Source organism: Amblyomma maculatum, chromosome 3, assembly GCF_055883805.1.
Source record: "Amblyomma maculatum isolate TAMU_Amacu chromosome 3, ASM5588380v1, whole genome shotgun sequence".
Lineage (NCBI taxonomy): Eukaryota > Metazoa > Arthropoda > Arachnida > Ixodida > Ixodidae > Amblyomma > Amblyomma maculatum.
The window spans coordinates 155,247,602-155,272,681 of record NC_139346.1 but is presented as its reverse complement, the minus strand read 5'-3'; the positions used below and the strand labels follow the sequence as shown (position 1 = coordinate 155,272,681).

The window sequence follows — 25,080 nt, the reverse complement described above, 5'->3', positions numbered from 1 at the left end:
TGATGTGGTATTTGGTGTGCTGTGTTGATCGCCAGGTTCTGAACTATCTTGAATGAGATAGTGTCGATAATTAGGGAAATAACAATGCGTGACTTTGTCGAAGTCCGGTGCGTGCTGCCTCGATCGGCAACAAATATATCACCCTTAGCGGCTCGATGGGAGCGGTAAGGATATACGGAGAGCTTTTGTGCCCTTTTCTGAATGAACACATGCTTGGGTAGGTGTATGGGATCTGATAGCGGCTCTCTCGATGCAACGCAGAGTGGACGAGCTGCAGGCATTTGATCACGCCTTATTCGACGTGCGACCAAAGAGCAACCACAACGATTAAAAGCAAACTGATCAAGTTTCAATGCAGAATAGCAACGCACGTTAGCCGCGAAAGTGATCTGTCGCTGAAGAGTCTACTTGTCACGCTCCACGCCGCTACCCTTCTCTTTAATTTTCATCCGCGATCGCAAGAAAGTTGTGAAAAAAGGTTCCCTGTTCTTTCTTGTCGCTAACGGCACAACCAACAGCGCCACAGCTGACGAGAACAGTGGGAATTATGCCCGAACAAACAGTAAGCTCCGCATATCCAAAGCAGACAGCCCCGGCTTTTGCCTACTCCACGAAAGCCACTGCTCATCGCCGCCGCATCTCCACTGACGTCACGGGCTGCCGCTTGTCTATTGAGCTATGTATTGGACACAGTTGCCGAAGTTCCATGCTCTGCAGGGCCATGCATAACCGAGTAAGCCTACATTTCTACAGGCAGGCAAGGTGTTCGTAGTGGGCGCGATGTGCGAATAGTGCCTTCTTTAGTGGATATGCGTGTGAAAGTTAACTTTTCTTAAGGACACAGGGTTGATCAATACCCTTTAAAACTCATCTGTGTGTGATTATGTGCGTGTGAAAGTGTGCGACACCGATTCTCTTTTTTTCTCATTTATTTCCCCTTCCCCTCCCACTCTCTGTCACCCTCATCCCTCAACCCTCATCAGGAGTAGCATGCCAGGCTTATCACCAGGCAGACATCTCCTGTTGCCATTAAAATATATATCTCTCTCTCTCTCAACGTTCTCAATTTGAAGCTATAACTTCCTCAGAAACAACGCACTTTTATTTTTTATTTCTCGAATTATTATAAATCTATAGATGTAACTTCCTCAGAAACAACACAGTTTTTTTTTTATTTCTCTCATTATTATAGGCGTCAAAGTTAACCGGCTTTTCATAGTGCGTGAGAGAGTGCGTGAGAGTAATAATATATTACTAGGCGCTATGAACAATTATTGACGCGATGTGTTTAAGGACAATGGTCCCGATTAAATCCCACATAGTCGGCGTAGTGAGCTAGAAATCACGAGCTTGCGTCTGGCAGGTGGCAGGTGGCAGGTGGCATAAGGCCGGGCACTGATTGGTTGGCAGGTTGTGTGACTTCACGAGACCGGATTACAACGAGTTGACAAGAGCTGATATCTCGGGCAGCACCTTTGAGATGGGAGGGTGAAACGAGAATCAACTCACCGAGACACTTGGATCCCCAGTCAGACACGCTAACCAACCCTAGGCCGCGAACGCGCATTCGTACGACTTGGTAAAGCGGGGCTTTATGTGTGGGGCTCTTGCTCACAATGTGGTATCTTAAGACACTATGCTAAGCAGTATGTGTTGAATAGCAGAACCACCAAAAACAGAGATCACTGATTAAGTCTGTAGCAAAGTGAATGTACACGAACGAAGGCTCGCGAGGGGAGCTTGTAGACGAGAGCATATAACGCTGTTGTGTGGATTCATGCACTTAAAGGCGCAGTTCAAGTGTCCCCGAAAGTTTTAGAGCGTTAGTGGTTTGGTTGAGATAGACGAGCGTTTGGATAACTAAACTGTTCTACCCCTTGTCAAAATAGATTCGAACGTAAGTTAAACAATGTCATTTTTTTAACGACGACAGGCATCAAGGAGAGTCTACCCTGAGCCACCATGGTTGTAATTTTGCCACCATCTGAGGTCTATCCAACTGATTCAAGCGGCCAAGAGAAAAAGGAGAGAGAAGAGAAGATGAATGATAAGACGAGACATTACTATCGCCACCGCCTCAAAATTTTTTCTGAAACATTTTTCACCAAACTGATTCCTGATTCATAATTTATATTTGGAACAGCCAAAGTCAGGATCAACTGTTCCTTCTATTTGCAATAAACGCTGGCCGATACTCCAGCTGTGGGCACGTGCCATACGTAGTGAGGAAAGAAGAAGGACAAAGCATTGAGGTGCATGGTGCATCTCGAGCTGTCACGTAACTGTAAGCCGGTTGTAATTTTTGTCATCGCCCGAAACCAATCGAAACTGGCCCAAGCAGCGAAGAGAAAAATCAAGAGGAAGAAAGGAAAACAGAAGACGAGAGAAAGCAGAGAAGTGGCGGAGCAAATGCAGGGATGCCATGGACGTGACGGGGCCCTCCCTGAATCCTTTAACTAAGCCGTAGCCTAGTTTAGACAGCACTTTTTCCCAAGGCGTTCTTTAATCGGCCGAAGCTCAGCTACTATGCGTACATGCCCATCACGAAAAGATAACCGAAGGAACTCCGGTAAACTGAAGTGAATAGCACTGTAGTCGATGAGCTTCTTTCTTTCTGTCTATCTCTCTTTCCTTCTCTCTTTCTCACCTGCGCTGCGCGTGCACAGAAGCGCCTCCACAGATTAGCACCAAACAACTTCCGTGCTACCGGCCCCATTGTTCCTTAGCGCTTCCATCTCGCCAGATATCGCGCCACCTAGGAACAGCAACAACAAGACCAAAAGCGATAAATATGGGCCGCACGAACAGGGAGAATGGCTGCTCGCCAGCGCACGCCACCACTGACTGTTTAACACGCACACCGGCGTGCCCGCACAATAACGCATAGGCTGCAGCATCGGTGCATGCATGCGCCCGTCTCAGCGGCGCCAGTGCTCGATCAAACGGGCGCCCCAGAGCAACGCATGCGGCGTGGCGCGCCGCTTTAACTATAGCACAACGTCTGAGACATCATTCAGGGCGATCTCAACGCGAAGAAACGAGAGACGTATAAGAAGAGAAGAGAGGTAAAATTAACTATACAAACACAAAAAAAAAAAAAAATCTTTTAGGTTATGAACCGCGTAGTAAGTGCCGAAGCTCAGGATGTGGACCTTATTCTGTTTCCAAACTGAACCGGACGTGCGACCGACAGGTTGCACGCACGCAAGACCGGCCAGTTTCTTTAATCCGGCGTATTTGGAGCGCCTGAACGCCGACGATGCGACCCAAGACGAAGAAAGAAGCAAAACGAGGCATAGATAGAAAAGCGAAAAGCAATGAGAAGCAGCTTTGTTCCACTCGCTTCGCGCAAAACAAAGTAGGAGGATAGGAGGAAGGAACTTATAACTTCCGACAGCTATTGATTGATGGTGTTTCAAGAGTTCCCGGAGCCAGGAATCATCAATGCGTTTAGGAGATAAGCAAGGGCTTGATATCCAAAGGAGCCCCGAGCACATCCATAGGCAGCAATAAGGCAACCAAGGCGTCCTTCTTTCGCAGATCTCTCTCACTCTCTCTCCTCAGAGGTCCTGTTGCCTGTGGGGAGCAGCACCTAAGCTGCCGACAGCCTTCCAGCCACAATGTACCAAAAACGCTACCTCGAGGCGATAGCAGTCGCGCCTGCTATGGGAGCGATTACGAACGGACAACCGTGTAAATTAGAGCGACCGCAGGTGTTTGCAGGCTTGCACGCTGTTCACACGTTACGTCCTTATCGGCGCTGTATACGTATTGGGTTAATTACTGCCGCTGTCGAACTTCGGAGCAAATGAAGGCGCCACAATCGGTATGTGCGGTTTGAATGTCCGCGGGCCATCCGAACTGCTTCTGGAATTACTCAGGCTGGCTCAGATGTGGGTTTTTGTTTTCTGTCCGACGGCAGGGAGGTCCGGCCTCCTGTGTGTTCCCTCTCGTGCCGTATTTAATTGAGCGTATTATAAAGACTGCACCAGACACTGGTGTCCTATAATTTGTTATTTGCTTTGAAATGGTATGGAATAGGCTCTTCGGCATTTTAACGCAGATACGAGAAGTATAGCATACGCCCGCGACCACCTTTTCGAACTGTATACGCAAATGATACAAGGCTAGACATGCATCACTGCGCCCAATAGTGCACTTTTATAATATAGTCTCAAGAGTAGGAATAACCATGCCTGCCTGTGCTGACCAGTGTCCATGTGTTTGACGCCCTTTTGTTGAGGAGGTTCTCGCGCAACAAACATTCTCACCATTCTGCCCGACGTGCCACTCTGTTGATTTAGAGCCCGCCTGACCGTTCAGGAACGCGCGATTTTAAGTTAAGTGCCCCAGTTAAGTGCCTAGCTTTTTACGTTTTATTACAGTTTTACTTGTAGTCTTGATTTAAATACGCATTTTACCGAGCATTTAATTAAATACGCTGGTGGCAGAATATGGCTCCCAACATAGAGAGGGTATTAGCAATCAGCTACGAAATCTTTACGTATGTTCCACAGAACAGCCAACGCTGAAAAGTAGACTTAAGTATACACGCTGAAAAAAAAAGTTTTTCTCGGTGCTGAAGCAAATACTAGCAAACCCCAATGAGTAACACATGTTAATCGCACTAAAAGATAATGATTTAATTAGAGCTAGTCTCCTTTTGAAGGTACAGAAAGGCGTGCATCACCGCCAATAACACACGCCAGCGAAAGTTAAAGGAAAGCGACACGCCTCAGGGAGTGATCGCGTAGAAGGACATCCGAGACACACCGATTTCACTGCGACCCCAATAATATGACTACGTTGCTACAAATGATGTCCCACGCACCAGCAAACACACATGCACGTTCAAAGCAAACGCGCGTACGCACGCACACACAATGCTATAGAAGGGTGTGTGTACCCGAGCAACGGCGTTGGTGGGGGGCCCAATTGGTCGGCCCGCTCCGCCATTATTTATTTTCTTATTTCCCACCAACTCGTCGGTCTCACGTTTTTCCCACGGCTATGGCCTCCTCCGCACTCATTACGAAGATCTGGGGAAAAGATGCGGAGCGCGGCCTATACGGTTGTGTCACGGGTGCCGCGTCACGCGGCCCGGGGCTTTGTTTCTACGATTGCTGTTGCAGTATACTAGCATGTATACGTACGCACTTTCCACGGTTCACTGCATGCTTTGTCTCTCTCTCCGCACGGAACGGTTTTCGTAGCATTTACTCGTATTGACTCGGAGGTGTTGCCGCAACGTGCACTTGGGTCGCCGCAGAAAATTTCAGGCACCTCGACGGTAAGAGATCGTTGGCGGCCGTCTGAGGAAGCATTACTTTGTAACAGGAATGATGGCAGGTTGTCTCTGCCAGCTAACAATTGGTTTCCTCGTGGAAGCTGCCGTAGGTTGAGAGCGTGGCGCTTTGAGCGAGTTTGTTATGCATTGGTTGACATGTTTTACCGCGAATGCAGTTTTATTCGCATTGTTTGTCCCAATTGTCAGCGCGTATGTGTGTCATGTAGTCGGAATAACGGTCAGTTGAAGTAGCGCTTGTGCGTGTTGTTTCCCTGTCCTGTATCCCGTCTAGCGTTGGAACTGAAATGCGTCGGCCCTACTTAAATTGATTGCCTTATCCGGTTAAAGTGGCGCAATATGTTTAAGTTTAACTTCATTTCAGGCGGCGTTCTTCACTTCATATACGACACTATTTGTCAGCGCTGCTTCGCTTTGGAGCAGGGTTGCCGTTAGTGCCAAAGTGGCCCCATTGACTTTTGGTCATTCATGCTTATCAAGAGTGATGTGTACAAATGCAACATGACTGCTCGACAGCAGTGTAATTGGTCGAACATGCTTGAGTTTGCAGCACGCAGAGCAACCGTATACAAGGGATCTTGCGGTGAGTGCCATTTTCACCACCTGGCGCCACGGGCGCTCAAAATATTTTTCATTACCTGTTTCTTTCAACTTTATTCCTTAGCGCGTATCCTCTTTTGTGAAACTGAAACAGAAACATAAAAAAAAACAAAAAACAGATGAACGGCAAAATAAAATTTTGACTTCTGTAAGGACAATATTCTATCACTCATATTCGAACTGCAGGTCCAAGAAAATACTACTTTAACGTTTAACGTTCAAGCCGAGTTTTTTACTAGATTGCGCTACCCTGGTCAGAATATTAATAGTCTGTCATTTAAAAAATCGAGATTCGAGACACTCAGGAACGCCTACGGGCATGAATGCGAAAACTCGCTCGGGTAGTGCGTTGCAGAGAAGCGCGATCCCCAAGATACCTCCTGTGGCGCGCTCCACCACGTGATCGGTAGCGTGATGCTCTTTGAACTTTCTCTGCTTCTCTGACGACGCCCTTTCCATTTCTTCCCCTCCTCCAAAAATGGCCCGATATGCGTTAGATCACGTGGAGGAGGAGGAGGAAACAACTTTATCTAACGCACTACTAAGCGTCGAGAATGTCCTGGGCCAGGGTCACCAAGGCCAACTGGTCCTCAGCTGGCCAGAGGCTAACCAAGCCCGCCAGGTTTGGGGAGGAGGGTGTGGAAAGTGAGGTGACTTTATTGCAACAGGGCGGGAAAACATGCAGCGTTCTAAGTTTGCATAATGTTCAGAACAATTTGGGCATGTGGGGGAATGTCTGCTTCGGTATAGAAATGATCGCGCAGGAGTAAGGATTGTATTTAGTTGTATGTGTCTAAGTATGCGTATTTGCGTGGTAGTGAGGAATTTATCAGGAAGAGGAAGTGTACGAAAAGTTTCCCTAATGTTGCCATAGTGAGTGTTGATTTCTTTTTTGTAGTGAAGAGTAGCCTCCCACGTGGTGTATGTAGTGAGATAATAAGGGTTTACAATCGAAAGCCCGTATGTCGGTTCAAATAGGTTGGTTGGTTGGTTTGTGGGGTTTAACGTCCCAAAGCAACTCAGGCTATGAGAGACGCCGTAGTGGAGGACTCCGGAAATTTCGACCACCTGGGGTTCTTTAACGTGCACTGACATCGCACAGCACACGGGCGCCTTGCTTTCCGCCTCCATCGAAAAGCTACCGCCGAGATTATCACTGATTAGGCCAATGGCTGGGTGGAAATTTTGATACGAATAAGTGCGAATCTACGCCACACGGAGATCCGCTAGTGGTGCTTTAGACGCGAATGGTACGAATCACGCGAGCGAACCACGACGGATGTGGAGCGAGTAGAAAGGCACGACGGGACATCCGGTTTTTATTATCGCTCCTTACAACATGCTACACCGTTATCTACTTTAACCTAATTACCGCAATTATTGGTTGCTCATGACGTCACGTCCCGCCCCCGTACCACTACTTCCGGCCACATGTTCTGCGTTGCATGAGGCCCTAACAAGCTATGTGCACGCGCAATGAATATTTATTTATTTTTTATTTATCTATTTGCGACGCACCCGCAGCTTGAAGAAGAAGCAAAGCTGGCCAAATTTTGTGGCTCTTGATGCAGCTTGTTCCGTTGATTCAAAACGCTTTTATTTATTGCTCAATAATAGAAACTGCATTTCAGTACCTCTTCTTTTGTATGAGGTGCAAATCCGACCCTGAGATAAAATGGTGTGGCTAATGTTGGCTACGCCTAATTTGAATCCATTCTCCTTTTAGCATCTGTTGCACAAACCCCTGCGTTGGAGATGGGGGTCGAATAGTTGGGTACGGTCTTGTACCCATGTATCGAGCGAGACACCGGCGTAGCGACTAAATGTTATCACGCTGCGCATTTCATGGCGGTAGCTGTAAAAGGAACGTTTTGAGGATTTCGCATTGATGTCTCGCGATGCTGTTTTGATGCCAATTGTGCAAGGGCAGCTAAGGCTATAAACAGCGCCACAGCTACGAAATCGTTTTTGTCGGCACAGGGCTGTGTCGAAGTTTCCTTTTTTTCTTTCTTTTTTTTTTTTACGCATTTCACCCCTTGCATTTGGTTCTCCGCGGAATAAAATGAAAACCAAGAAACACTGCTGGGAGGTCTGTTTGCAACCTAACTATAACTAGTTAATCAAACAGAACTAAATGAAAAATTAGACAATCGTTACAGTAAAAGCGGGCATGGTAGTATGTGCGATGCGTCTACAGGCTGGGTCAGCGAGGGACCCGTTCAACACAGTATAAAATGATCAGAAAATTCGGTAGGGTTCCGATGGCACTGAGAATCGAATCCCGCATCCTCCGCATAAAGCGGAGGTACTCAAACATAGTCATTGCATTGTAATTGGTAACCGACGCTTTGACTTGATGTCGATAGATGATGCACGGCTTAGCACAGAGTGACATGTCAATGGAGAGTATGTGCTCTTGTAGAGGATGGAGACGGACGTGAGTAATAAGGCTATCGTTCACTTTCATCAAGAAATGACTAAAGGTCCGACGGGCACCTGTCGTTTGAGGACTTACTGGGTTTGTTACTCCCCCAGAGAACAATTATTACCCCCTCGCAGATCAGCTACAAATGGAATTCACTTAGTATCCTCATGGTGTATTCGTACTTTGCAAGATTATGCAATAGAGATAATCCTATAATCATTTTATCTTTTTATTGGAGTGTTGTTGCTCTTTCCCCACTAGGGAAGCCTAGAAATTTGTTTTCTTGTTCCGTTATTTTCAATATCGCTTGGTGTCTTTTCCTATCTTTTGGTGTTTCTTGTCTATCCGGTAGATTATGCAGTTTGTAAACGTGCTTTAAACGCTTTGTTTCAGTAGTGCCGCAGTAACTATTTAGGCCTTAACCACCCCTGATATTAATTATGTGTATATGTATTAGCTTTTATAAGAGAAGTGCATGCCTCGTTATCGTTATTTTGTAGTAAGGTAATATACGCCGCAACAGGAGCTCATGAAAAAAGGCAGTTCGTTGAATGCGCATCTGTATCAGAAGAGGACGACAAAGTGGCGTAAAGAGCCGAACCATAAAGAACTAGAAAATGCGAGTTAAATATTTTCAGTGTTTCCAGCACAGCTGTCGATATATTTCAAGGTTGTGTACGGAAGATTTATGTGCGAATGCGCTGAATTTTCATGGACAAGCTGATATCGTACATTTTGCTCTGAAACTTAACATAAGTGATTCCGTAAAATGTGAGCCGTTATAAAGGCTCTGCGTCCTTACAGGCACTCGACAGGGCTCTTAAAGGGCTGAACATCCTTTTATAGAACGGCCATTGGTTCAGGGCATCACAATTTACCGGAAATGTTACGATCGCATAGTGTGGATAACATGCATAGAATTAATCTTGCAATTCAGGGCCTACATTGAGACAGTTTCTAAGGCACGCTTAGAAAACCCGGATTTGGATTTTTAAATGAGTGAACCACCTCGTAATCTGTTCCTTTGAACCATTGTTTGTGAACTGGCAAAGAACTCAACACAGAAGGCAGTAGACATGGAAAAATAGTATGGCAATTAAATATTTTTTACATGAAATTTGATAGTAGTAGTCAAACAAGCGTGGTTCACTTTCTAGCTACCCACTAAATACATGTTTTGGTTTTTAGTTTTTAGTCATCCTACGTAACGACAAAGCCAAGACACACACACACACACACACACACACACACACACACACACACACACACACACACACACACACACACACACACACACACACACACACACACACACACACACACACACACACACACACACACACACACACACACACACACACACACACACACACACACACACACACACACACACACACACGCACGCACGCACGCACGCACGCACGCACACGCACGCACGCACGCACGCACGCGCACGCACGCACGCACGCACGCACGCACGCACGCACGCGCACACACACACACACACACACACACACACACACACACACACACACACACACACACACACACACACACACACACACACACACACACACACACACACACACACACACACACACACACACACACACACACACACACACACACACACACACACACACACACACACACACACACACAGCCAGTATAATAGTGGGTTATTTTAGCCAATATTCTTCAGTTCATTTGGTTTAGCGTTTGGCTGGCGGCATGCGATCATTACTTCCGCTAATTTCATGAAAGCACCACCAATACGTAGGCCTTTGACTTGAATTTCAAGTAAACACGGCGTGTAATATTATACCAAGCTTTCCAAGGTCACTCGATCACTGCGATCTGCGGAAAATCAGATGCCACGAAAAAGGCAATTAAGCAACGATCAGGATATAAGGACGCACACACATGAGTACACACAAGAAACATCGATAAATTGAAGGACGTCGCGACAAAACCCGCTCCGTGAGCGCGCGCACCAATTTGTCTTCATTGTGTTCTAGACTCCATCACGCCTGCGGGCACAGATATATCGAAGGTTTAGGGCGGCTATTAAGCGTGCCCTTCTGAGCACAATTCGTGACACCTTAATAAATCGGGGCCCTTGGAGATTAATTAAGTGCTCTCACGTTTCTCGGTTCATAAATGACAAAGGGTGCAACCAGCTGCCATAAGCACGGTAGCTGTTTCTTAGTTCATCAAAACAAGACACGGCTGACCCTCTCTCCTTTGAGTCTGATCAACACGTAGATTGAAAAATCGTCGTTATATTCATTGCAGCCGTAAACGTGAGCAAAATGCTCCTAATCGGGTTCTCATGCGAATGCGTCCTCTTATTGTTTGTATCATGTGACCCCAAAACGCTTCTCTTTAGACGCTTGCAGATTCTAAAAGGGGGAACGGTGAACACTGCTGCCAGAAAGCGTGAGGAGTAAACGGTTAACTCCTTGGTCATGACCGTTCGGGTTGGCTCAAAATAAGGTTACTTGCTACCGACCGCGGGATGGTCGCAGGATTTCTGTCATCTTCGAAATATCAAGAACGCTAAGAAATGTGCAAATTTACAAGATAAGCGCGCCAGATTAGCACACGCGCGTACAATTAGGAGTCTTAAATGGTGGGGTGTTATTACTTCCGTTCATTCACGCTAAATGAGCGCAAGGAAAGCAGAACTGGTATTTCAGTGCCCTAATTACTGCCCGAATATAGCACAGCAACGATCATGAATTGAGGGGACTGTAGGACCTAAATGTATCAAGAAAAGATTATTACGCTGACATCTAATTGTACAGTCGTGAGCAAAAGTGGCATACAAAACTCCGCCAGTGACAGAGCTCGGGAAAACTGCATCGAAATGCCATCTATAGCGACAGCAGCAGGAATAGCGACATCGGCACATGCATGTGCAACAAATGGGGCACCGCCACTATTGTCTCATTCTTAAATAACTGTCGCTAGATAAACTTAGGATGCAGTTTTCTCGTGCTTCGCCACCGACTGAGTGTTGTACCACTTTTGATCACGACTGTATACATGCGGTCATGAACCATTTTCGTTCCAGCTCATGAAGGTATTCTTGAAATTATGAAAGCCGTGTTTTATGCTAAAACCAATAAAGAGCTAAAAGGTCGTAGAGAGGAAACATCCTACATGTACACCTCTTACTTTATCTTTAGTCCAACGCCTCAAGGCCTCCATATTCTCAGGAATGTATCTTTGTATCAAAATAAACCTTTCTTTCTAAAAAAACTTCCGTACACAAAAACGGCAGAATGTCCCGACGAACTCTTTGCAATAACGACATATATGCATTATCGTCAAAGAATTATAGTTTCCCGGTAGCGTCACTGCTGTATTAGGAGAGATTACATTTGCAGACATATCGCATGCAACAACAGTCAATATCAGCGCAACTTACAACGAATTGGCATGGACCATAGTGGCTTGCGCTTTATAGCCAATAAGTCATGCAGAACTAAGCATACGGATACTGGGAAGGAAGTAATACTTTTTCGATCGCATCGATACGTACCATAAGCTTCATATTTTTGGGCGAACAACGTACGCACCAGCTTCGTGAAGTCATCTCCGACTTATTTTCGCGCGTAGCAGTTCACACTGAGCGTCACTGCAGTAAGTCGCAGAAAGATGGCCGCGCGCACAATTGTTGAAGACAAGGTCGGTGACATACACGCATGCACACATCCCTCCTGAATACACTTTATGTCGCACCGAACGCCTACTGCGCGGCATTCTAAAAACTGGACTATGAAAACGAGGACACACGTACCTGTCCAAAGGACTTTCAATCTTCTACTCCGTTCGCAGCAAAATCCAACGGTACCACCGAATCCGATTCGCCACTTCTGACTTCACTGTCCCCGAAGGAGACGATTAATTAAGTCGACCATGTGGCTCGCAATAATTCTCTCCTCCTTTCACCACCAAAAGAACAACGTCACGAACACCTGTCCAGCTGTCGTCGATTTTGGAACTACACCCACTGAGAACACAGAAACGCGAACGGCAGCTATTTAGAGAATCACCACGGGAAGCACTTCAACGGCAGCGCGCCGACGCACTCACTGCTTGTCCTCAGGGCCACCGATTCGGTTACAGCTGATCCGTTGCCAATCCCTTTAGCGATCTCCGAAGGGCTTCCATTAGATCTCAGTATCGGCGGCGGCGGTAGCTGTCAGGTAGTGACACAGAGCGGAGCTAGAACTACACTGTTTCTACGAAGCGACGTTTGGGTTTCTTCATCTTGACCACAAAAAAAGGGCATGTGCGGATGGCGAAATTGTTGAACTGGTGAAAAAGAAGCCTGGCGTAGAAACCAGCTCGCCTCGTGACAATACAGGTGGTGTTCAAAACAAGGGTCGAAGAAGGGAAGCGCAGTACGTCCATAATTTGCCAGAAAAACCGTTTCAGTATATATGTCTGGCGGCAAAAGGCAAGAGAACAACGCTATATGATTTGAAGCCGAAACGGTCGCCGGAATATGGCTGTCGACGTTTTCAGCAGAAAACAACAACAATCTACTCTCTCAATGACACTTGGGAGCAGGCTCAGGTAGAAGCGGTAATGATTACGCGCAAATCCTCCAGGAAACACATAGAATGCCCCACCAATATCAGTGCTGTAGAGACCTCATGGTAGTGCCACCTTCAGGCCCTCCTGATACTACGCGGATTCCACCAAAGAGGTGTCGTCAACAGGTGCAGCGACCCAAAGAGTGAAGACGGCGAGTCAGATTTAGACTTGGAAGAATACGCACACAGGGCTGTTACGAGCCACGCTCACGTCACATCACGTCACATGACGTCAGGACCTGTCACTTCTGTTTTCACTCTTGCCAGGTCAGGTCATTTTACTCCGTTCACAAAGTAGCGGTCGTTAGCACTTCTCCACGGTTGGAACAACACACGCGCTTCTTGGAGAAGACGGCCCGGCTCGAAGAAGGGCACGCTGTCTGGCCGAATCGAATCAGCCTGCTATAGGAGAGCACCACAAACAACACAAAACAGCGAGACTTCACATTTCCCCGGAGGCAGGTACGAAGAGCAAGGGAGCTCTCAACGGGAGTTGCTCCACCATCCGCGTCGGCGGCGGAGCATTGGCGGGCGCGTCTATAGCTCTCTTCGCTACTGGAGCGTTCCTCATGCCGCTCGAGAGAGTTGCTGCCGGTTCTTCCAGCGTGTCGGCGCCGGCATGGCCGCACTAATTCCGATCGGGGGGAGAAGTGAACGATTTGACTCGCGCTCGTTTCGCGTTCTCGGCTTAATCTTCGAAATCGAATGTCCCAGATTTCGACGAGCCACGAAGCGGAGGCGGGGGAGCGGACGGGTGAAAGGAGGGAGAACGAGGGGGAGCTGGAGGGGGGTTATGGTGTCCTCACGGTCGAACAGGGCACGCTGCGTACGCGTGCCCGCTACCTCACACCACGCACTGGTGGCGTGCGTGCGCCACTGAGGGCAACAAGAGAGGACTGGTGGATGAAAGGGTGGAGTGGAGAGTGGACTAAGAGAGGGCAACGAGGAGTGGAAAGCCGGATTCGTTGTTTCGCGCGGGTTTGCGAGAATCTGTACATCTGTCTGCATGAAAAACAAGGTGGTTAATATGATGCAGTATGTGCACGCTGCGACCTGTTGCATTAGAGATGCGGGCACAGCGTCGAGTTCGAGCGGAGTAAAACTCGTCATGGTGATCGGGATTTGGTAGCGTAGGGGCGACGAAGGTAAATACAGAAACGCTCGTGTGATGGCTCTTAAGTTCGACGTGAAGGAAGCCACGTCTTATTGTTCGGTAGATCGGAGTGAGCGGAGTGGGGCAGGTTTAAACTCAACTACCGAGCTCAGGCGGACAACTACTGGGCGCTTGAGTACCAAGCGCTGCTCGATATCACTGTACGGATGGCGGCCACCGTGTACATGCCTTTAACGAGACACTTAAGGTAAAGTGAACTTGGCTTGCATCGATGCATCGATAAGGTGCTCCATTCTAATCACTAAGAGACCATTGTCGCCGAAAACAGGTTGTTTATGTAAGAAAATGTTTATGTATGTAAGGAAGGCGGAGCTGGTCCACACGAGTATTTTTGAGCAGCACAAGCTGCTTACCAAGGCCCTGGAAGCAGCCCAAGCCATTGGAATCCTGGACTATAGGATACTATCCACGCCTTGCATTAACCAATAAAGTTTATTCTCTCTCTCTCTCTCTTCGTATCTCTCGTTTAAATATACATATAACCAGGCATACGTAGATTAAGCCTCGTGTATTTTTACCGATACCAATAATTGGATGCCCGTTTCTTTAGAGTAAGTTTATTATATGCAAGGAACAAAAATAACGACGTGAATTCAGACATCTGTGACTTGAAGAAAACCAGGAGTGCATTATTTGATCAACAATAAATGTGATGCATCTGTCGCATCAACAGAGACGAAAAGGCACATTAGACGCAAAACAGCGCATTAAAAATAGAAATGACAATAGCGTCAGACCAAAAATATGCCAACTGCAGCATCTTTATGGATATATGTGCAAGGAGGTTGCACCATTTATGGAAATTTAGGTTCGAAAGTCATCCTGTGGACTACGATGCATGCCGGACAAATGAAAGTGGTCTGGTTTTCTATAATATATATGCACAGATTATGCAGTGAATCCGCCATCCCTGCATTCCGACACATTTAAGATGCAACTGCAACAACTAGGATCTAACCCGCCACCATGGCCTCCGCAGCTTAAGCCCATGGCCTTCAAGGCGGGTAGATGAAAGAAAGGGGGGATCGGTGTGGTCGTTGTACGCGTACCACTCGTGAGTGAAAAACGCAGCCATACTAGTAAAACGTCGCAGAGTAACAAACAGCATATGTCAGCCAGAGAGCTGTTCCCACTGGTGCATTTTGATACTGTGCACCGTACATTGTCCGACGTAGGGCGCACTTACAAGCTACGCTTACACATAATTAAACGTTAGCAAGTGCACGTGAATTTTTAAGGTATTCCATAAAGGATAAGAAAAAGTAAACGTGTCTCAGAAACGTCGCACCCATGGGAACTGTTTCACCAGCCTGCTGCCATCGTATCGAGGGCACAATAGCGTAAGACAAAAAAGGGCGCAGAACGGGAACGCTAAGGACACACCCAGGAAGCAAACGGTGAGTTAATTTGCCTGGTGTCCTAACACGATTGGTATTCAGCTAGAGACGCTCGTATCAATTTTCACGTTTCGGGCATTCACGAGATAAAAAACAAAAAAGAGAAAAAGCGATGACCAACCAAAACACGCCGGCCCTGACAAGAGACAAAGTTACACAGTGCGAATAGAAATGTTAATGCCTGCACCACTTTCGCCGCGCCGAAAGGAGACCGTGGCCACGGCAAGGAAAATGTTCCGCCGCTGCTTGTGGTGGTGCTTGCGTCCTAGACGGAGTTTTCAGCTGGTTCCCCCTTTTCAGCCCCCTGGCCTGTGCGTACGCAGCCTATAGCGCCGGCAAAGTCGCCGATGAAAGTCCGCCGGTGCCGGCCTCACCCCGTAAACACACACACACTGCACGCGGTACTTAGCATGCACGGTGCTGCTCCACACGTCTCACAAGCCTCGAAAGGCGCCGCAACGTCTCACACAATAGCGCGCACAGAATCGAATTGGACTGCTCACTACATACAACGAGGCAACGATCGGGGTTTTTCATACGCCGAAAAAGAAACCGGTCGCCGCCCCTTGGTAGCAGGGTTTGCGTTCTTGCTGTTGGTTCTTTGCTGCGCGAGTCTCTCAAGGTGCAAAAGCGGAGGGTTATTAAACGCCGCGAGTAATTGTTATTGGCGAACACGCGCCTGTCACGAAGACCTGGTTTATATTCGTTCTCTCTGTGAAAGGCGGAATGAATTGTGCGCGCGCTTTTGTTTTTGACCCTAGTTGGCACGAGCTCCTTCTCCTATAGCAGTCTGCGCAGCTCTCGCCAAGTCACACCCATCCGTGGTGTGGAACGTGCGCGTAGGTAGCCCTCATTGTGGATGCAGCGAGCAGTGCAGGGGCAGTGAGTCTACGCTGCCGGGGCAGAGATAGAAGAAAAATGAAATGTGAGGAGGCTGAGCATAACGAAGACCTGAGAACGTCAACCTCGGTAAAACTAAATATATCAGGGAAGAATGACTGAATCATGAACGACTCCCATATACCTGTTAACACCTGAGTGCAGATTGCCTTAACGGGTTATATGCTCTGTCTGATGCCTGCAAGTGACGATTATCTAAGGTCAACTGGCCATCGAGCAACGCGTGACCAGCGAGCAGTGCCTGGACGAATCGCTACACTTATCGACCAGATCAGCTTTTTTATTACGACGTGCACGAGCGGGCGCAGTCGTATGAATATACCGGCAGTCATGCCTTCGTCTCTTGCTGCCATTGAGACGTTGCCGCTGGAGTTACGCCGTATCTAACCATGGAATTAAAGCCACGGCATCATGAGCGGCTTCGACAGCCTCACATGAGTGCGTGAAATCGATGCGAGCTACTATAATGAGAGAAACAAAGAGATATAGGCTTAATCAGCAACTATCTTAAGCCCCGGCTGCACGGAACGGTTAGGTCCGCGTTGTGAAAGCGTGGCTCGCGTTCAACTGAGTGTCACAAATGACATCATATGGTTCCGAATGTGCTTTTTAGAAAAACATATAAGCGTTTAAAGTAAACGTTAGAGATAGAAAGTTTTTCCATGTTTCGTAATTATCTGTTGTTGCGCGGAATATGCATGCAAGTGTTTTATTTGGCCTACGCATGAGTACTACTCGTTTTAACTGTGAGTAAATGTGTTTATTAAGAAAGGAGAGAGCGTAATTACGGCCATTTGCATAACTGAATATTTATATAGCTTTAACTCGTAGGAGTATATATTAAGTTGTTCTGCAGCCTAGATGTTTGGGCCAGTTATTTCGACATTTATACATGGGGTGTCTTCACAAAATAAAATGACAGAAATAATGAAGGGCTATTGTTTTACGGTTGTTTTCCTTCGAGACAACAGAGTCATTTGCCTTTATATTCCGGGTATTGACATATAACATGCTAACGAGTAACTTCACAAGCTGGTGAGAAACGAGACGTTTCACTGAAAAATAAAGTAGCAGGCAGGGTGGGCATGGAGTGGTGTGCAAAAAAAAAAAAAGAAAAAAAAAAAAAAGGAAGAAGATAGTGGCAACGGCAACTCAGAAGACGCGACAAAGTAGAGGATTGCGGGAAGTCCTCGTGCAGCAGGGTAACGCGTCGGCTCATAAAAAACTTTAAATCAACATCACAATAACAATGAATATCCCTATAGCGGTAGCAGCAGTTGGAGGGTTAGTCCATGGCATGGCGGCAATTCGACCCATAATGCAGCAGGCAAACACTATCCAAAAGATCGGCCGTGAATATGACAACTTACATACCCTTAAGCTAAGACTTCACATTGCTCAATGGCTTAGTTTCCCGTGGTAGAGGCAAACATGTGTAAATGGTGAGGAACGCAACCTGAAGAAGCTATTCCCTGAAGACTTGATAGGTGACCTTAATATAAGGCGCTCTTCAGCGCTTCCTGGGCTTATCTAGGGTGATACGTCATTACAGAGCATTCAAAGGGAAGTGCTTCGGAAACATTTGATAGGCTTTTGGTATCATACAGAAGTGTCCAGAATCATTTTGGTCTGTCGAATTGCACTTTTGTTTTGTTGTATATCTGCGCATGTTAGAATTCCTGGAATGCAAAATAGTACGTGACAAAATGGTTTGTTGTCACCGCACTTATAAGTGTAGCAAGGCCTGTTTATTCAAAATAAAGAGACTAGAGCTGCTACATGATATAAACCTCGACAAATGTAGCCATTCGCCCGCATTTCGGACAACGCGTCACTCACCCTCCCACCCTAATCTACTTTTAATTTAGTTTGAGGGCACAGAATTTCGAAATAAAATGCACGTTCACTTGGTTCTAACAAGGCAGCCAGTATACCTGCGAATAAAACAGTAAAGAAAGCTCGACCCAGATGGCAACCGAAGGAAACATTCTATTGTCTGCACATTTTTTAATTTCAGAACTTATCATTTCTTCTCATACGCAAAGTCCGCCATAATTAATCATGCGGTCACACCCAAGTGGTGCCTTAGACAGGTGTTGCGCCAGCTCCCTGTTGTGCTCCGCTTGACCGCTGGTTGTTTCGTGGACATTTAAGGCGCGCTTCTACGAAGTCCGTATTCAGGGCAGCCGTGGCCGATGAAGTGCACACTGACAAACATCAATGGGTCGCACAGATAGTATCAATCGGTGCGGTGGAGGTCCTGTGCGGGTTCTGGCTGTGAGGCAGCGTCCGTGATGTTTTGCAACGGACTGCGACAACTCTTGACAAACGAGTCAGTTCCGGCCCAGTCGCAAATCGCGCATGCCCTCTTAGAACCGGTCTTACATTTTTTCTCGTTGACTTCATTTAAATGTACCCTCAATTTCTTTAAATTTCAGCCTGGGGCCTAACGGCTTTTAAGTCATTAGATGTCGTGATGGGAGATAACGACAACACGGGCAGCAGTACAACGGAAAGGAATGATCCGGGCCCCGTGATAGCAAAAAGCAAAAACAAACAAACGAATGAAGAAACGAACGACACATCGTCAATCAAGTCAACACTTTTATGCACCGACCTGAATACAAAGCTGCCATGTAATAAGGGAGTAATTACTCATTGACATCCACTCAAGCGCAGCTTTCCTTTTCTTCATTTCCTTTGCTTCCTTTGTAGCCGTATGACTGCGCTTGGGTAGATGTTACTCCCTCATTTACTCCTTCATTTACTCCCTCATTACAAATCTATTTCGCCTTGCGGGATTCCCCTAAATATTCAACCAAGACCAGAAGCCGCCTTATGTGGCCGTTGACTGCTGTGCCCTTTTCCGCATACAGTTGCTCTGCGTACGGCAGAGAGCAGGTTTCATTGGATTAAGCGCACCTCTAAGTTAAAAGCGATAGCGCCTACATTTTTATTTCACTAACGAAATGCGTTGAGCAAGGTCAGATGAGCGCGCTGAGAATGATTGCAAGGAGGCAGCAGAGTGGCTCAAAAGAACTCAATTCCTCGGGTCTATAGCGCGCGGAGGAACATTCCGCCAGCGCTTACGCTCTCATCTTACGTAATGCGTTTCTCTCTCCGAAGAGCGAACAGACACACATCCAGTAAAGTTCGATAACCATAAAATATATGTGCGGAAACTGTGACGTCTTATCTAAAGTGTACGGCGCCTACGCGAGGGCCTGCGTGTCTCAAGCCAGGGTTTAGGTGCACATCGCTTCGGTTGGACTGCTTGGTGAAACCAAGCGAAGCCGGAACAGAATCCAGGAAAGAGGCATGCGGTTCTCAAGAGTGCGTCTATTGCTTTTTAACTCCGTCCTCCCTATAACGGTTCATTTAACCCAGGCGCGCGTGTTTTAATTTACGAGCGACACTAGTGCGGCGTGGTAAGAATAAAACGAGCGAAGTCTCCGCGACTACTGCCGTTATCCTCAATCTGAGCCTCACTGCGAACGCTTCTCAGTGGTAGAAGAAGGAAAGAAAGCGGTAAAGAAAGAGGCAGTTTCGTTTGACTGCCGTTGTTTGCATACGAATGGCCTGTCCAGATACGTATTTCGTGCGGTGAGAAAGAACGCGTTACAGAACGTTTTATTCAAACTAGGTATGGTTGGCGGCCGGAGGCTGCTGGGCCTTCGAGTGTTTAGTTGTTTTTAACATTTTCCCTTGCTTTACTTTCGCTTTATATGTGTGAGCGATTTAGTACCTTCGCAGATGAATTCGATACACCAAGGCAGGCGCTAATAGGCCACCAGAAATCAATTCTGTGACGCTTGAATAGAACATGAGAGAGAGAGAGAGAGAGAGAGAGAGAGAGAGAGAGAGAGAGAGAGAGAGAGAGAGAGAGAGAGAGAGAGAGAGAGAGAGAGAGAGAGAGAGAGAGAGAGAGAGAGAGAGAGAGAGAGACGACGGCTCCCAGTCGTGTGTGGTTGGCTCGCAGCATTGAGAGTAACACGCTTACGGATACTGTGGTTTCGCATTCCCAGTTCTTATTACCTTGCGAAGAACATACGAGGCGGAGTATATGGATGATGGATAGTTCTCTGACAAGAGCGTGTTTTTATAATGCCTTAACAGTTGAGTCAAGTTCAAACCAATTCTGAAGTGTCGCTTTCCCACCCAGAATCCCATTTTGTAGCCTACTCAACGTAGGCGAGAGCTTGTTTTTTTTTTTTTTTTTTTTAGTGGCAGCCTTTTTCAGTGGGCGTTTTCAAATGCATAAGGAGCTTAGATCGCTATTGTCAGCGAGATTTCAGTCAGAAGCATCAGTTGCGCCTTGCACATAGCTTATCAGCGGGTATCAGTCCACCACTTGAGATAAGCAGTTCCTGAAATTTCTTGATTCTAAGAACAGCAATAAACCGCGCACGTTGTCGGGCCTTCTGGTTCATTGTTGAAGGAACAAGGGTTGTAGTGCAAAATGTTGGCAAGGGCGGATAGAAAAGGACAAGATGTAGCGAAGGTCGTGTCTTCTATTCCCCGTCATCATTTTTATTCTGCACTATCCTCTCGTACTCACCTATGGAGCTGAAACGTGGAGGCTAACCAAGAGGGTTCTACTTAAGTTGAGTACAACGTAGAGGGCTATGGAACGAAAAATGGTATTCAGAGATAGGAAGCGTGCAGAGTGGGTCAGAGAAATAACTCAAGTTACCAACTTTCTAGCGGAAATTAAGAAGAAGGAATGGGCATGGGCAGGACATGTAGTGCGAAGAGAGGATAACCGATGGTCGCTTAAGGTAACAAACTGGATTCCAAGGGAAGGAAAGCGTAGCAGGGGGCGGCAGAAAGTTAGGTGGGCGGATGAGATTAAGAAGTTCGCAGGGGTCAAGTGGATCCAGCTAGCACAGAACCGGGTTAAGTGGAGAAATATGGGAGAGGCCTTCGCCCTGCAGTGGGTATAGTCAGGCTGATGATGATGATGAGGACATGTAGTGCGAAGAGAGGATAACCGATGGTCGCTTAGGGTAACAAACTGGATTTCAAGGGAAGGAAAGCGTAGCAGGGGGCGGTAGAAAGTTAGGTGGGCGGATGAGGTTAATAAGTTCGCAGGGGTCAAGTGAATGCAGCTAACACAGAACCGAGTTAATTGGAGAAATATGGGAGAGGCCTTCGCCCTGCAGTGGGTATAGTCAGGCTGATGATGATGATGATGAGCCTCTCGTTATTTGAAGAATTGAGCTGTAAGACTAACGATGGGCAGCTTGTACTTGCAGGTGCCATTGCTGCTCGCGAAACGCGCTGTTTATTCTGGAGGACAAAAAGAGAAAAGAAAAAATCTACAAGTTTAAATTTCTGTCAGGTTGATTGACGAGGCAATTGTGTTTACGAACGTAAATTGGATGAGCTGAGTTTCATATCCTTCACTGCTATTTCTAGCCGTGTTGTACTTGAAACTTTACTCCAGTTTTTGGATTAGGCTATTTAGGCGGTCTCATTCAACTCGAGAATATGTCCCTTGCATGGAAATAGTAGTCGCCTATAAACGTAAACTATTTAAGCCGGTGTTCACACCGGCAGTGTAGCATTCGGGTTCCCACGTTCGGGCATGCGTGAGTGCGCCGACATATTTTTCTCTCCTAACATCTACCTCCCGTCAACATTTTCTGCAGTCTAAACACGTATTTTCTTTGCGTGCATGTATTCGTTATTTATTTGCTATATCGCCCGACTACTCATCATCGCCATCACTACCACCATCATCATCACCATCAGCCAGGCTATACCCACTGCAGGGTGAAGGCCTCTCCCATTTTCCTCCAATTAACCGGGTCCTGCGCTAGCTTCATCCATTCGACCCCTGAGAATTTCTTAATCTCATCCACACACCTAATTTTCTGCCGCCCCCTGCTACGCTTACTTTCCTCTGGAATCCAATCGGTTACTCTTAAGAGACCATCGGTTATCCTCACTTCGAACTTCGTGTCCTGCCCATGCCCATTTCTTCTTCTTAATTTCGACTGGAATGTCGGTAACTTGAGTTATTTCTCTGACCTACTCTGCATGCACGCTTTCTATCTCTTAACGTCACACCTACCATTTTCCATTTCATGGACCTGTGCCTTGTCCTTAACTTAAGTAGAACCCTCTTTGTTAGCCTCCACGTTTCAGCCCCGTAGGTCAGTACCGGTAGGATGCGACTGTTATACACTTTCCTCTTGATTGATACTGGTAAGCTGCTAGCCATAATATTCACTACTGTCACTACTGTAGCTACCGTAACACTACTGTAACTGTAGTCACTACTGTCACTTTATTACCAAAACACTTCCAGCAAGAGACACGAAGCGAATGCAGGGAGAAGATGGAGATTTCTGCGCTGTTCTAGCGTCTAAGAGTTTGTGATACGTACCATCCAGCGGACGCAGTCGAGGGCCCCCATCTGCGCGGCAGCGTGCAGCGGGGCCATTCCATCGCGAGCCCTTAGGTGCAGGTTCCCTCCGGCCACTGTGACCAGGTGTTGGAGCACAGCCACGTGGCCCTCCTGAGCCGCCAGGTAGACGGGCGTCACCTGGTTCTCCATTGGGGTGTTGGCCCTGCAAGTAAGAGAAGAGATGACCTATGTCAGCACAACGTCCCAGGAAGCTGCATGCAACAGTCAGGATAATTCTTAATTGATGCAGATTCCTGAGGCAGGAGTAAAGCGACAACAATATGCTTACTTCACACCAATCCGGGACAGCTCCCTCTCCTGAGCTTATCTTGGCTACCACCACAATCATCAACATAAAAGTAACTGCTCCACCCCTGTCGGTCGCCATTATCTGTCCTCTTGCACTGACCTCCAATGATCTATGTCCTGACCATGACCCAAACGTCCCAAATTCATCCATTTGTTATGTTTGCCTTTTGTTCGAGCCAACTCACCCTTCCCCCCCCCCTCCCCCGCCCCCCTTCAACCTCCCAGCGAGCATATGCACATGGATCAGATCACCACAAATAGCACATCTTATGAGGAGCCCACTAACTTCTCCACACATGCCCCAGGCTTAACAGCATACTATTTTGATTTTGAACGAGGCCATGCTCTGAGACCTTATTTGGGCCGTGGAGATAGAAATGTGGTTGTCAACGCAATAAAAAGCCTCTCTGACTTGACGCAGTCTATGCGCGCGCACGTGTAAATGGTGTATACTCTGCTTGCGTAACCTACAACGACCGCTCTTGTCATTGGCAACCGTTCTTTATGCTAATGCGACAGAGCGCGCCAGGCGCGCTTCGTTGCGGGCAAAATGGAATAGCGACCGCACATAATGGAATTTCCAAGCACGTTTAACTGGTCGATATTAATTCCAAACTCAATACAACGGCCTCTGTCATAACCTTCGCATTTGTTTCGTTGTGAAATCGCAACAGTTCTTTTTATGCCAATGCTAAGCATAATACCGGTGCTTTAGTACCTGCCATTAGGAAAAAGAGAAAAATACACCCCTCGCGTCGATGCCCCTTTCAAGTGGCTTTATTGCTTAGTCTTCTATATATATATATATTTTTTTTTTTTTTTTTTTGCGTATTGACATGCCCTACGGGGTCAAGTAGCCGCAAGTGCATACCATTAGACGGGTTTTCGAGGCCAAGGACTTCCACGCTTCGTGTGCAAGAAATGAAAACGAAGAAGCCGGATTTGTTTTTTGTTCAAATTATTGCAAGACCTTCCTGAACCCTAGTGTCTCCGGACGCATGTTTGCATGAGAATTAAGTAACAGAGACCTTCCTGTGAGATTTGTTCTTTTTGTGAAAAGCAAAACAACCTGCGGCGTAGATTATTACCATTACCAGATTATTACTATTATTACCATTAAAAATATAAACACCTTCGTGTCAATTATTTTACAGACTTGAGATAAACCAGTCTCGTAGACTGAATGAACGGTGTTGCGCTGAATCCATGTGTAGATACCAACAATTATCAGTTTTAGCATTATTACGGTATATCTTCCGCAAAAGCCAACGCTACTGCACATTCCTTTGAAGCAACAAAAGCCAAAAATTTTCTGCGGACAACTTCGCCACTCCACAAACTGTTCGGAAGTGATAACGACCGGATCCTCACGCTTCGTGAAACGTATTCTAATCAGGCGTTCCACTGGTACCCGATAACGTGGTTTCACTTGAATACATTACTCAGCAGCCGAGCAGCTTCAGCGTGCAGCTTCCAGTGGTGGCAACAGACGGGCTGAGTAGCCTTAAGACTCTTAGGGTTCAAGAACCCTAAAAAACCACCCTAGTAAGTTCATGAAAACATCCAGCTCATACGCTTTCACTTGCTAAAATCATCAAAGTATCGTTACAGGTGACTCGGGAATATCTTCACATCCCGCGTTTTTCTACAATGGCTATAGAAGCAGGCGGATACCCACGTTGCTTCCGCCTAAAGACCGTGCTTAAACTGCAATATTCCATCATCGCGTCGATCTGTCAACCCATGCTGCGCACGAGGTCATCAGGTGAGATCTTCCAGTGCATCCCGCCTGAAAAGCGCCCCGCTACGCGTATCAACGGCGCGTTAAAAGAAACCGGATACACCAGCTTTGAAAGAACTCGCTTGGCTTCTGAAAGAATCAAGAGTTTATGGAACTCTGCGAACATTCTTACACCTAGCGCCAATCTGTCACCTACAAACATTTCTTTAT

The 25,080-nt window shown here is 46.9% G+C and overlaps 1 protein-coding gene across 1 annotated transcript in view; it reads right to left on the bottom strand.

Moving 5' to 3' along the window:
- The window catches only part of LOC146196540 (uncharacterized), a 169,010-nt gene that overhangs the window by 86,381 nt on the left and 57,549 nt on the right, over nucleotides 1-25,080 (bottom strand). The window contains exon 2 of the mRNA XM_084598285.1: nucleotides 22,800-22,983. Within this exon, the coding sequence (XP_084454411.1) occupies nucleotides 22,800-22,983 (184 nt within the window). The remainder of the gene's footprint in view (nucleotides 1-22,799; nucleotides 22,984-25,080) is intronic.